Below are 14,978 nucleotides of genomic sequence, written 5' to 3' on the forward strand. Positions count from 1 at the left end.
GTGTTAGATCCATGTTTTCAAAATGCCTGGCTGGGTGTCAAAATCACTAAGACACTTGCCAAAAAGGCATGTCCATCAGATAGTGTGGGTCAGCACTGCGTGCATGTGGGCTGTAAGTCTGTTCTCTCTAACAAGTCCCTTAATGATAACAATCGAAATGTAAATAAGAAATACCCAAGTTAATAAAGATGGGAGAAAAAAAGAAAGAAATCAAAGAGGGCAAGACTATAAATGCAAGGCAGACTCAATTAGATAGGTCCACTAGTATCAGACTCTTATTTAAAATGCTGCAAGATATGTATTAAGGTATCTCATTCAGATTATTAAAGCTCCTGTTAATCCATTTCTATTAATCCATTTTATTTTTCTTATTATTACAAAACCTTTTCCCCCCAGGATTCACATCTCAGTCCTATATTGTTTGATACATAAGTTTTCATTTTTTTCCCCAGGAACACAGTACAAAAGAATGTCTAACAGAAAGAGAAGCATGCAAAGGTTATGACAATAATATTCAGCCTACTTCTCGGGGGGGTGGAATTGTATGAATAGGATACCTTCTTTCTCTGTAATACCCACAGAGGCTGGCGTGCTTATGCATAGACATTATCTGGTTCTAGGAGATTAATGTTTAGACTATACATTACTATATATTTTCAAGGCATAAACAAGTGACAGATTCAGAATCCTGGTGAGTGCTTGTGGGTGTGAAAGGGAGATTTCTAAGGAAATAATTCTCTGCAGCTGCTGCTAACTCATCGTTACTCAATTTCCATTGATTTACTAATACCATAACCATCGGGTCTCATCCTGTGGGTCATGACCCCTTTGGGTCATGACTCTTTCACAGTGATCACCTAAGACCATGGGAAAATCCAGACTTTTACATTATGAGTCATAACAGTAGCAAAGTTACAGCTATGAAGTTGTAACACAAATGATTATATGGTTGGGGTTCACCATGACATGAGGAACTATATTAAAGGGTCACACACAGCATTGGGAAGGCTGAGAACCATTGCCTTGTTTTTACTATTTGTAGGGCATTTAATCCAGTTTTCTTTGTATTGTTTTTAACAGTGGAAGGTTGGATTAAAATGCTATGTCAAGCAAAGCTGAGATTTCCCCTTCAAACAAGGAAGAGAAGGGTAACCATGTTTGACACTGATACACACTTTTGGAAAGCAATGAAAATTCACAAGCTGTTACCAAGCTATTTTCAGGACTTCAGGGCAATAATTATTTGTACCTCTTCAAGAAGGATAAGAAAGTTACATTTGAAAATGGATTCTAACACTCCTACTGAAATGTGTTGTGCACAAATTCAGGACACTTCAAAATGTTTAGTGTCAGCAAGGTAGAGAAAACTGGGCCTGTCGTAAAGGTCTGAATTCAATGGGAAAATACCAGTTTCAATCAGGAATGTACAAGGTAAGACAGAACAGTATAATCATGGGGCCAGTTCTTCAGGCCTGTGCATGCTGACAGGAACCTGATAGAACTGTCTCCTGAGAGGCTCTGCCAGAGCATGACAAATACAGAGGTGGATGCTCACAGCCTCCATTGAACTGAGAATGGGGTCCCCAATGGAGGAGTTAGGGAAAGGACTGAGGTAGCTGAAGGGGTTTGCAATCCCACAACAACAACAATATCAACTAACCAGACACCCCAGAGCTCCCAGGGACTAAACCACCAACCAAAGAGTATATAAACATGGCTCCAGTCACATCTGTAACAGAGGATGAGCCTTGTTGGGCATCAGTGGAAGGAGAGGCCTTGGTCCTGTCCAGGCTGGATGCTCCAGTGTAGAGGAATGCCAGGGCAGTGAGGTGAGAGGGAGTGAGTGGGTTGGTGAGCACCCTCATGAAAGCAGGGGATGGGGGATGGAAAGGGAGGTTTCCAAAGGGATAACATTTGAAATGTAATTAAAGAAAATATCCAATAGAGGAAAAGAAAAGAAAGAAAAAAATCTGCCACTAACTGGGAGTCCAAAGGGATTTGCATGCTGGGAAAAAAGCCAGCCAGGACTCCCATTCAGTTCTGACAAATCCTAACCTATGCATGCTTATCAAGTAAATTTCAGTCTGATTTACTTATTTTCCTTGTGAACCATTCACTCAGGATTAAATCTGCTTTGGGAAGTGTCATTCTGCAGCTAAATATTCAGCCTGAGAAGACACAAAACCGGGACAAAAATAAGTCTGTACTCCATTTATTTATTATTTTGCCAAAATGGAGCTACAGAAGATTATATCCTGGTCTTCACTGAGAGCAACTTATGTTTATCATTTTTGATATTTAGTTCTTATCATAAACAAGATAAACTTTTGTTGAACTTTTGTTAATTTTGATTACATTTTTCCCTTTAGCATTTGTCACCACAATATTTGGTTTTCATAATACAGTAAGTGTAACACTCTTCCAGAATAAAGAAAGAGTTGGTATGATAATATTTTAACCCTTTAGTTAGGAAGTTAAAGGAAAAAGTTAATAATATTTTCCTCGTAAAACGATTTTAAAGTTTAAATTTATTTTGATTATATTCTTTTCCTCTAAGTCCTTCCAGATTCTCTCCCCCTCCTTACTCACCCAACTTTCAGTTCTTTCTCAAAAACAAAAAACAAAAAAAAAAAACCAAAAAACCAATAAAAAACTCAAAAAACAAAAACCAAATACAATAAAACTTGCTCCAAACCAAGGAAACAAAATACCAACCCTCTCAAACCATACAAACTAATAAATAAACAAACAAAACGAACAAACAAAAAGCCCTCCTAACTATAACAACAACAAAAAAAGACATACAACACACACACACACACACACACACACACACACATACACACACACACACTATGGAGTGCATTACATGTTGGTCATTTACTCTCGAATATCTTGCAGGTAGCACCCCATTTTAGATAAGAGTTTGTAGCTGGCTTGGTGTTTATGTTACTCTTTTGACAGTGTCTTCAACAAATGGTGCAGGTCAAACTGGATAGCTGTATGCAGAAGAATCCAAATAGAGCCATATTTAACGTCCTGCACAAAACTCAACTCTAGTTGGATCAAAGACTTCAGCATAAAGCAAGGTACACTGTGCCTGACAGAAGAGGAAGCAAGAAATAGCCTTGAATGGCACAGAAAAAGACTTTCCGAACAAAACATTGCTAGCACAGGCGCTAATTAATAAATGGGGCCTTCTGCGTGCCAAAGAACACTGTCATCTGAACACCATGATAGACTATAGTGAGAAGTATTTTACTTTATTTTTATCAGCTATACATCTGATAGGGAGCTAATACACAAAATATATAAAGAACTCAAGAAATCAGATATCAAGAAAAAGTAACCAACCAAGCTGAAAAGGTCTAAACAGAAAAATCCCAAATGCTTGAGAAACACTCGAAGACCTGCTCAATATCCTTAGTCATCAGGGAATTGTAAATCAAAACTACTTTGAGATTCTTTATTATACCTGCCAGAGTGGCTAAGTCAGTAAAACAAGTGACAGCCCATTCTGAAGAGGAATGGAGAACAGGGCCCTCCCCCACTGCTGCAGGGGGTGCCAGCATGGAAATCAGTGTGGCAATTTCCTCTGGAAGATGAGAATTAACGTGCCCCAGGGCTCGGCTTGAGCATACAGGCAAAGAATGTTTCATGTTATCACACAGGCACTTGCTCAACCATATTTAGTGCTGTTCTCTTCATGATAGCCAGAAATAGGAAACAGCCTAGATACTCCTCAATAGAAAAATGGATAAAGGAAATGTGGTACACTTACATAATGGAGAAGACTCTTTAACGTTACATCTAACCAAACATTCTGCCTCAGACAATTATATTTATTTTGGATTACTGAGTCTTTCGGTAGCTTTGGAGCTTCGGAAAATTATTTTCAGCTTTATTCGGGGATGACCGATTTTGCCCATGATGAAAAAGCCAAAAGGATTCCTATGTGACTGAGCCCAGTTCAACAGTAACTGAGCTCTTAGAGCACTGCAGACAAAACGCCGAGCGTTCACAGTGTTGAGACCTTTGTTACATCAGTGGTCCCTCAAAGGAGATTGGTATAGACAACCTTGGCTTTGGCAAAATCCAGAATTTTCTGTCTTGTATATAAAAAGAAATACAACTTAATTCTCCCTTCTCACTTAGTTCTACCCGTTTAAGTTATTTAGTTAGTTTAGATGATTGGGACGTCCCAGGAGGCTCTGGAGCTTACTATGTAGGCTGGCCTGTACAGAAACTCAGTGATCCTTCTGTCTCGGGCTCCTAAATTATGTGTGCAGGTCTGACCCACAACACTGTGTGACACTGTTTTATAAAGTGGTCAAAGCAACTCATGTCAGTGGTTAAAACATCAAGTGTTAGAGTTGAGGAAAGATTGAAGAAACGCAGTGTCGTGTGCATCGGTTGCTATGGCTCCTTGGGAGCTTTAGGAGAGATGAGATAGCCTAGGTGACACAGCAGATGTCAAGTGGGTGACCTGTGACACTACTTCGCTCACTTCTAGGAAGGGTTTTAAGTGTTCTGGGGGCCCTTCTTCTAGAGGCAAACCTCCATACGTGTGAGACAATGTTTTACTGACATGGGTTTGTAAACCATTAATGACATTTGAAGTGATTCTGGATAAGACTGAATATTTTATAACTGCCACTTATAAAGTTAAAGTGTAGGAGAAGATACAAACTAGAACATCAGATCAATAAATTCCCAGACATATTGCTAAGGATGACGCTAAGATGAATACTTGACAATTACGTTGGTAAGAAAATTCCTTAAGTCGAAAACAAAGGCCTCTCCTAGTATGTGGACGGAGTAGAATTTATAAGGATGTGAAGATGACAGAACTCTGAAAGCTACACTTTAAGTATTGTGTATATATTCTTGTTTTTTTTCATAATAAGAATATTCATTTCCATAGGTTAAAGTGTTGGAGTGACTACCTTGGAAGACAGATGGACACAGTCAAATGGTCTTCCTGACAGAGAATCCGTATGGGTTTCAGAGGCACAGATCATCTAGGGGATGAATTGGAGAAACAGGGATCCCAGAGGAACAAATAGAAGCAGAACCAGAACCACATCAGCATAAGAATTAATAGACCAGACTTGGCTTGTGTAGAGTCAGAGAAACTGTGAAATGACCTTCCTGTAAATTTGGACATGACCACGGCAAATCACAGACGGTCATGGTAAAAAGAGGCTATTAAAAAGGGTGATATTCTTGCTGATAAGCCGTATATCCTGGATACAGTCCAGTAGGACACTGGAAGGTCAGACAGGATAATTGAGAATTATTTGGGACTGTCCCCAAAGCTGCAGATGCCTCTGTCTCTGCCCTGCGGCCTAAAAGCAAATAGCATCTAGTCGTGACAGTCAAAACATCCCTGGTGGAATATCACATTTCTTTCTAATGCTTGAAGTCTCAGGTTAGCTCAAATGCCATTTCCTTGTTTGTTGAGAGATGCCCATGCACTTCAATTTCTTTATATCTGCTTATCTGTACTGAATTCTGCTGAATCAGGGTTGTCAGGGAGACAGCCAAGAGGTGAAGGCTGGCCGAGAAGAGAAAAACATCAGAACATGAGTACTCTTCAGTTGGCACAGAGAGAATGCCTTGTTAAGTGTTGCTGGGACGTGTGCCTAAGGATTGCAAAACAGTACGTTATCCTCAGGTAAGTCAAGCACCCCAGGAAATGTGGGAAAATGAGAACAAAATGTGACTTAAGAAACCTAGGTAAGTGGAAGGCTCATAAACTTATGCAGTCGCTAGGGCTTTATCATTAAGTATTAACAATGCAAAGGTTAAACACCTGACGCTACCAAAAAAAAAAAAAAAAAAAAAAACCAAAACAAATCGGTATTTGGCACTTTGGCATAATACTGTAACCAAAAAAAAAAAAAAATAAGGCTTAAATTATAAAGGAGTAAGATTGCTCCACACATGGCAAAAATTGGCACGGAATATAAAAGAATCCTTATGGTCAAGAATTTAAAACAGAAAACTAGTGGAGCCAGGTTTTAGAGACAGCAAGCCCTTACACACTGCTGTTACTGATAATTCATGGGGGTTATGTTAAAATAAGAGTTAAATGCTACCTCTGCTTCTGGAAGTTGATCACAAGGAAGCATGCTATTATGTTCAAACATTTATCCATGTGTGCCATTAATGTACAAATAAAATTATAAATAAAAACGTGTAAATATTCCATAAAAGCAAGTGAGCTAAATAGAACATGATGTCATTACAAGAAACACAAGGACTTTAGGTTAAACAAAGGAACACATGATAAAGATTGTTCACATGATCTCATAGTTTGGGTAGCAATGATAGAAGCTTAGACATGTACACACCCCATATGTGCGCATGCTCTCTCTCTTTTTCTCTCCAACTCTCTTTTTCTCTCCCTCTCCCTCTCCCTCTCCCTCTCCCTCTCCCTCTCCCTCTCTCTCTCTCTCACACACACACACATACACACACACACAAAGAGAGAGAGAGAGAGAGAGAGAGAGGCACACACAGCCCCCACATACACAGACACACAGGCACAGGCATACACACACACACACACACACACACATATACATACAGACATACACATATACACACACAGGCACACACACACACAGCCCCCACATGCACAGACACACATAGACACACACATATACATACATACACACATATACATACACAGGCACACATATACACACACAGAGACATGCACAACCTCCACATATACAGACACAAGGCATACACACACACACAGACACACACATACATATACATACACAAAGACACATACATACATACACACACAGAGGCACACCACATACACACACACACACACAGAGGTACACACAGTCTCCACATACACAGGCACACACACACAGACACACACACACACAGACATACATATACATACATACATACACACACAGACACAGGCACATACACATACATCATATACATACATACACACAGACATACAGACACACAGACACACACAGACACGCACACACATGCACACACGCACGCACACACACACACACACACACACACACACACACACTCTTTCTATTGTGGAAGGAAATCCATTAAGTGCTGTGTTGGGATGGTATGGATGGGCACAGGTGAGTCTGAGCTCACTCCCTGAAATTATTTTAACAAGAAAACGAAGACGTATCGTATTAGCAGTTAGCAATATGGTTCTCTCCAGCTTAGACTGGTATTTCCTCAGGTTTTCTGTAAAATACCGTAAGCAACAAAGAGAAGTCTTGATGCTACATGTTCTCTGAGGATGATTTGAGGACACTGCTTACTTTCGATGTGTTCCAGAGAAGTCACACAGAAGTTTTTCTTAGGACTAAGTGCCAGAAACTCCTTTGCTTATCCTTAAAAATTCATATTTTCCTTTTAACGGATCATGAAAATCATGTCTTCCAATACTTGTATTTTAGTTATGGGACAGAACATTTAAACCTCCATCTTGTATCTTGTAGTTCTAGTAAGGACCGCACAGCATCTGCTTCTGTACCTGATCCTGTATTCTGTGTTCCATTCAACTCTACCTCCCTTATCTTAGCATCTCAATAACATTTTATAAATGATCTCACATCTTTTTGAGGTAGTAAGAAGGACACTCTCTTTTGTCCATCTGTAAATGAACAGTGCAAACGCACACATCCCTTAACGAGACTGTTGATATTACTAAGATGAATAACTATTTGAAAATAAAGAAAAATGTGAAATTTTTATTCTGAAAACAAACCAAAAGAGAATTTATTCATTATTGGTTTAAGGCATGACGGAGATACATTTTATAAAATGCTATCTGTATTAAACAAGATCCTAGAGGCATGGCTAAGATCTGTCTGAACACCCCACAGTGTTTAGTACGACCCTGTGAGGTGGGGACATAAGAAACAGTGGCATCCCATCAAAAGAAGCTCTTGGTGGGTGTCAGGAACTCTGAGGATAAGATGTTCTCCTGCTATGACAACGCAATCCTTTCTTCCCATATCAATGCTCTAGTCACCAGACAGAGAGCAGGAATATCCTGTAAGCTTCTGCCCTCCGAAGAACAGTTTCCTCTTTCCTACTTTGATGGTTCTGCTCCCAGGAAAGAAGGAGTGACTGCTGGACCTGACCACATTTCTCTGCTGGGTAGTATTGTGTGCTATTGGTGAGCACACAGTAGGTGAGATGCGCAGTGATTCTGCAATAGTCTTGCTCTAGGCAGATCAGTGCCTGTACTTTACCATCACTGGTTAGAGAGACTGCAAGCTTTGTTCAGCTGACTGGGTTGGGATATCTCTAAGCTCATTGCTCTGTCCAGATGAGTGGTGGGCCCTTTGATTTGTTTCAGGGAATAAAACTTCTGTTTAAAGTCTTTACTTTTATTTTTCATGTAAAGTGAAAGCGCTTTGTCACATTAGGAGCGATTAGAATAGCTGCCTCAGCTCTACTGCCTGTGGCTGCATGCATCCCTGGACGGCTCTGAGCAGGGCCCGACACATTCATAATTAAGAACATCATGTCACAGTGTCAAACACCAGGAATTCCTGGCTCAGAGACTTGGGAGTTTGGGTTATTGTCCTTAGACACGAGGGCAGCAGCAGAAGGCGGACATGAGGAGTAAGAAGTGAGCGGTTTTGCTTCAGATGGAATTCCCGTCCCCATGGAGTGTCTGTAGAGACAGTAGAGCTGGCTAGGATGCTTAGAAGGATCTGAGTGCAGAGACAGGGGCCAGCAAAGAAGTGCTGCTTGCACCTCTGGTTCTGGGCTAGTTTGGCAAGCACTGTTTTATAAACTAGAGCAACAACTCCACCGTGGATGGTTTTCATTGACTTCGCAATGATTTATACAGTGCTTTGGAGTTAAAAACCAAGGGATAACTGGAAAACATTATCTGACTATGATAATGAAAGAGAACATTACCTGTCTGGAGAAAGACTCTAGAAATAATTGTCCGGCACAGTGGGCAGGGAGTGCTTGCAGGGTTGTCTTTGGCCAGAGTTCGTAGGCAGGGCTCGCAGAAGATGTGATGGCAGGGGTAGCACATGTAGGGGTTGAAGTACACATCCAGGCACACCGCACAGATGTAGCTGTCCTTTTCCTCTGTGAATTCAGGCTCATCATCTGTACTCATCTCATTACTCAAGGTCTGCGAAACATAAGGGAAACACTTCCTTAGTCCAGCATGAGACTGGATTCCCTGAGAGAGGGGGGCTTTATATTTTGTTAAGATTAAAATATTTATGAGATGTATATAGTATTTATTTCTGTACTATGTTCCACATTGATAGATGTGAGATCTGATAAAGTAAGAAGAAACAGAAAATCAATGAAAATTCCAGAGCCCTCAACTATTCTAGAATATTTCTACATAAAACTAAAGGGCTAAACCATACCTAAGCATACTAAGTATACCTGTGATTCTGACCAGTACAAGTTACCTCCCCACCCCCAACCAAAACGATGACTGTCATTGGTTACAGGATGTTACCATGGCATCTTCTCAAGATGCCCATCAGTCTCGCTTCCCTCTCACACTGTGCCTGGAACCCTTCCTGGTAGCCCTTACATCTTTATGGGCCTCAATACCAAAAAAAAAAAAGAAAAGAAAGAAAGAAAGGAAGAAAGAAAGAAAGAAAGAAAGAAAGAAAGAAAGAAAGAAGGAAAGAAAGAAAGAAAAGCATCAAACTTAGGGAATGTCACGAGGTAGACTTGGCAAAACAATGTGGGGTGATTATAGGATTAGCTTTATGACTAGAAATATGAGGAGGAACCTCTGCTCTTCCCACATGCAATAGTTTGGGAGAGGCAGCATAAAGTGTAGAGGAAGACTTCCTACTGTTTAACCTCAGAGTTGCCCAACCTGCGAGGCTGTGGGGATTAGACCAGGGGATCCACTGCAAAGGCTTAGCTTGAACTTAAGAGGTGATAACCGTAACCACCCCTGCCTCATCTGCTCCTTCTCATCTTCTCTTAGCACAGACTCTGTCATTCCTGATGGAGCTTTGGGGAAGGTTTTCTCAAGCAACAATAGATTCAGGGAAAAACAATCAAAGTTTAGTTCTTTTGTTCTCATGGTGATGAGATCAGTGATATGAGAGATTGGATGAACTTTGGGTTTATTAAACAGCTCTAATATACAGAGAGATATAGATATATACAGAAAACAAAAGAGGCTTGAGAGACAAATGAACAGAGAATAACAACTGAACCCTCTTTATGCAGGGTGACAGCATGAAGGGGTGAGGCACAGGGGATGAACTCTCAGGAGCTGGATTAATAATAAACTGTGAATGGGCTAAGGAGCGACACTCATCCCTCTCATTCTTCTGTTCTTCTGTCAGCAAGGATAGCATTTAGCACGCACAAGGAAGCACTGCAGATTGGGCCTTCATCTGACACTGACCTTTCTAGGACCTAGACTGTGAGCTTTTCTGCCTGAGACATTCCTATCCTCGTAGATTCCCCAATCTATGGTATTTGTGTTGTAGCACCAAGTATCCTCTGGTGATTTGTGCTGCAATAACACCATGGTATAAACTATTATTTATCTAGATATGTTTATTTTCCTTGGGCATTCTCATTTTACAAAATACTGCTGAGTTTGAGCTAATTTATTTATAATTGAATTTTCACTTTTCTTAAAGGCATGGGGACATTTTTAATTTAACCTAGCTGTTTGTAGGCACTGAGTAAATGTATTATACATGGTTTTCTCTCCTCTACTTTGCCTTTTTTCCCGTTCTAGTATCGTCCTTTGCTGCAAAGCATTCTGAAATGGACCACATTTTTATTTCAGGCTTTCTTCCATTTCGTATTTATTTTAGAACTACTGTCCTTTTCCAGGGTCATTACATTAGCATTATTTTATACTTTGTATTATTTAAAGGTATTATGTATCTGAGAAAAATATTTATGTATGGTGAACCTTACAGACAATTCCACAATGAATTTCCATGTGTGTGCTACAATAAGGTGTTACCTTACCAGCAGGAGTCTGTCTGGGTTTTATTTTTTTTTAATTTCAGTCCACTGGTATATTGTCTGTCCTGTCCCATAATCATAATCTACAGCATCAGAGAAGGACTCAGTATCTAACTGTTGAAATCGTTTAATAGCACTGTTACTCTTGACGTACTGTGGTTGATCCTGACCATTTTCATGACTGTGTATAGTTTAGAATTACATTGTCATGTCATGGTTTAAAATATGAATTTTTACTTGAGATATATTGAGCCTATGGCCTTTAGAAGCCTTTATAATAAAAGAGTCACAAACCTTAAAGGCTGGTTTATTTTCCTATTTATTACGACAGCATTTAAGGTTATCTGGGTGCAATTCTATTTCCATTAGAGCCAGTGCTGGCCTTCACTGCTGCTGCTGACTCCCTCTTCTCAGTGGGTTCAGTCCTCTCAGTGAATGTGGCATGCACACTCCACAACCTTTACACCCACACAGATGTGTAAAGAAAAAATGCCTCTTTAGCTCAGGCTGACTTTCCCTCCTCTCTTTCAATAGTAAACCTTGCCAGGAGACTCACCGTGTGGAAACTGCTCTCTGCCTCTTCCTTCCGACCTTCTCCTCAGCCTACTCACCTGCCTTCAGTTCTTACAACACTGTGAGGACTCCTTGTGCAAACACTGAGAACAGCCTTGGGTGTAGCCATATCCAGAACACCTTCTGGATTGTTTTGCCATGATCTCTCAGCACTATTTTCTGGGTAGACTAGGTCTAGGATTCAGAACCATCAGAGCCCTGAAGCTGGAGTTACAGGCAGTAGAAGTCAACTGATGTGGACACTGGGAGCTGACCATATATGTTATTAAACACTGAGCCACGTTCTCAGCTATGTCAAATGTTAACATGGGTTAGCTAAAGTTTTTTAAGACATGACTGCTTCAGAAATACTACAAGTTTCATGTTTTATGCCAAATAAGTAGTGACCATTACATTACTAAATGAATAATAACTATGCAAAATATTTAGAGTTTTGTGTTGAGGCTTTTGAAAGCTTGTCCAAGGCTAGATGGGAAAGAGCTGTAACAATCTTTTATTGCCTGCAAATAGTCTTTGGAGGGGTTAACAAGAACTATGTGAAACGTTTCCTATCTTCTGATTCAAGGTTGGCAGTGTCTAATAATGATTAATGGATAGTTTGAATTACATTAGCTGTTAGCTGGTTTTACTTTTCAGTAGAAACAAGGTAATACATATTCTCTCTCTTTTTTCTCCATCTTTATTAAATTGGGTATTTCTTATTTACATTTCAAATGTTATTCCCTTTCACGGTTTCCAGGCCAACATTCCCCTAACCCCTCCCCCTCCCATTCTATATCTGTGTTCCCCTCCCCCTCCCCCCATTACCGTCCTCCCCCCAACAATCCTGTTCACTGGGGATCAAGCCTTGGCAGGACCAAGGGCTTCCCCTTCCACTGGTGCTCTTACTAGGCTATTCATTGCTACCTATGCAGTTGGAGCCCAGGGTCAGTCCATGTATAGTCTTTAGGTAGTGGCTTAGTCCCTGGAAGCTCTGGTTGCTTGGCATTGTTGTTCATATGGGGTCTCAAGCCTCTTCAGCTCTTTCAGTCCTTTCTCTGATTCCTTCAACGGGGGTCCCATTCTCAGTTCAGTGGTTTAATGATGGCATTCGCCTATGTATTTGCCATATTCTGGCTGTGTCTCTCAGGAGAGATCTACATCAATTCTGCCAGGTCACCAACAGTGGCTACTTTATCATTCTAGATATGATGACTGAAATATCACTAAAACACAGTAGAGAACAACAAAGAAAGAATTCTGTTGTGGGTAGCCACTGGAAATTAGGAGCAGTCCAGTATCACAATGGCAGTGATGAACAGAAAGCAGGCTAGGGAACAGAAGTATCACTACAACACAGTCTAAAATGCTGCACATTAATATAGTGAGTAAATTGCTATTAGGTACTGGAAAGTGACAACGCATTTATGCCTCAGATAAACTGGGAGTCAGACTATGAGCAAAGCAAGCTTATGAAGAACTCACTAACATGACTTGGTTGGTGTTGGTCTCATGTGACATGGTATAAAGGAAAAGATAAGTTCAGGGAAAAAAGATGATCTCAAACATGAAAGGGGGAATAGAAGCATTTAGAAATTCTATAACTAATAACACTGAGAGAAGACAACTATTTCTCATGTTCAATTGATAAGGTACTTTAAAATGTCTAAGAAATGAAGGCCAATCTTGAGTCAAAGATCAAATGGGGTGTACAACTGTCCAACCCTTCACTGCAGAATCCCAGGGGTAAACAGTGGCATCCAGTAAACCCTTTCTAGATTAAATGCAGCATTCCCTATTAATTCTTTGGTAAAAGTCAGTGAGAGTCAAATATGTGTCCTCATAGATGAGTGTGACAAGCTTTAAGTATCTGTGACTATGTCTAAAGTGGTGGACATAGGTTGAAAATTATTTAATGTAGCCCCTTCTGCTTGGTCCTTTCTGCTGGGGACAGACTGCTAGCTAGTCTGCTCCCCTGAAGATACCACATCTTGAGGTATCTCAGAAGATCCTGTGCATTCAGAGCATTTGGTAAGACTCCCTGAAGTCCCACAGCTACTGCTGGGAACTCAGTGGACTTGGAACCCATCATCCCCAAAACCTTCCATTCCCCTCCTGCCCAGTATTTTCTGCTGGGACAGACTGCTAGCTAGTCTGCTCCCCTGAAGATACCACATCCTGAGGCATCCCAGAAGATCTGCTGCACACAAGGCAACTGAGCAACTGATTGCCATCTTGTCTGCACCCCTGAAGACACCACAGTTTGAAGGCATCCCAGGAGTCTTTTTTGTACACAGGGCAACTGGGCAACAGACACCACAGTCTTCAGACTTCCTGGGGGCCCTGTGGCATGCAGGGCAGCTGACCCAACAGACTGAAAACCTCCGTGGAGTTCTGCTGAAACAGAAACCACAGTCTGCAGGCCTGCCTGGAGATCAGCTTCACACAAGGACAACAGCTTGATTAATCCTTGGAAGACCCAACAGTCTGAAGACCTCCTAAGAGATCTACTGCAGCCAGGGCAACAGCTCAGCAGCTTTTCTGCCACTCTGAAGACCTTTCAGTTGGAAGGCTCCACAGGAGGTCTGCTACAGCCAGGGCTGCAAGCCTACCAGGAGACCTGAAGAAAAGCAGGGACAAAAGAGGCAGATTCCGAACAGTGTCACCCACACCGGCAAACACCAGAGATAACCAGATGGTGAGAGGCAAGCACAAGACCATCAGAAGCCTGGGCATCATTGGAACCCAGTTCTCCCACCACAGTAAGCCGGGAATACCAACACACCTAAAAATCAGAAAGCTGACCTAAAATTTTGTCTCATGAAGACAACAGAATCCTTTAAGGAGTATATAAATAACTCACTGAAAGAAAGACAGGAAAATGCAGGTAACAGGCAGAAGATGTTAAAGAGGAAACAAATAAATCCCTTAAAGAAATACAAGAAAATACAAACAGATGAAGGAATTGAATAAGGTGGTCCAAGACCTAAAAGTGGGAGTAGAAATGATAAAGAAAACACACATGGAAGCAAACCTGGAAACGAAAAACCTAGGAAAAAGGTCAGGAATTACAGATGTAAGTGTCACCAAGAGAATAAAAGATATAGAAGAGAGAATCTCTGGTGTAGAAAGAACATACTGTGGAAGAGATTGACACAACTTTCAAAGAAAATTCAAAATATAAACAAATCCTAACCTGCCCTCCAGTCTCTGCCTGTGGCCAGAGCTGAAAGCCAGTCTCCAGAAGCTCTGACACAACTGAGAACAGAAGTAAGAACACCACTTCTGCTGGGAGGGACCCACCTGGAACCCTCAGGACACAGGAACCTAGGATCCTCTGGGACAGGATCCTTCTAGTTTCTACCTGTGCCTTGAGCTGACCCTATGACACATGCTCTGAACCCAGATCACACTGGGAGAAAGCT

The 14,978-nt window shown here is 41.0% G+C and overlaps 1 protein-coding gene across 5 annotated transcripts in view; it reads right to left on the minus strand.

Annotated features, from left to right (window-relative positions):
* Nucleotides 1–14,978, minus strand: part of Rnf180 (ring finger protein 180) — a 214,061-nt gene that overhangs the window by 44,373 nt on the left and 154,710 nt on the right. For all 5 annotated transcript variants that reach the window (XM_087633794.1, XM_087633785.1, XM_087633791.1 and 2 more), the window contains exon 6: nucleotides 8,941–9,166. In XM_087633794.1, coding sequence (XP_087489920.1) covers nucleotides 8,941–9,166 — 226 coding nt within the window. The remainder of the gene's footprint in view (nucleotides 1–8,940; nucleotides 9,167–14,978) is intronic.

This window comes from Rattus norvegicus, chromosome 2, assembly GCF_021556685.1.
Source record: "Rattus norvegicus strain SHRSP/BbbUtx chromosome 2, alternate assembly SHRSP_T2T, whole genome shotgun sequence".
In the NCBI taxonomy this organism is placed as follows: domain Eukaryota; kingdom Metazoa; phylum Chordata; class Mammalia; order Rodentia; family Muridae; genus Rattus; species Rattus norvegicus.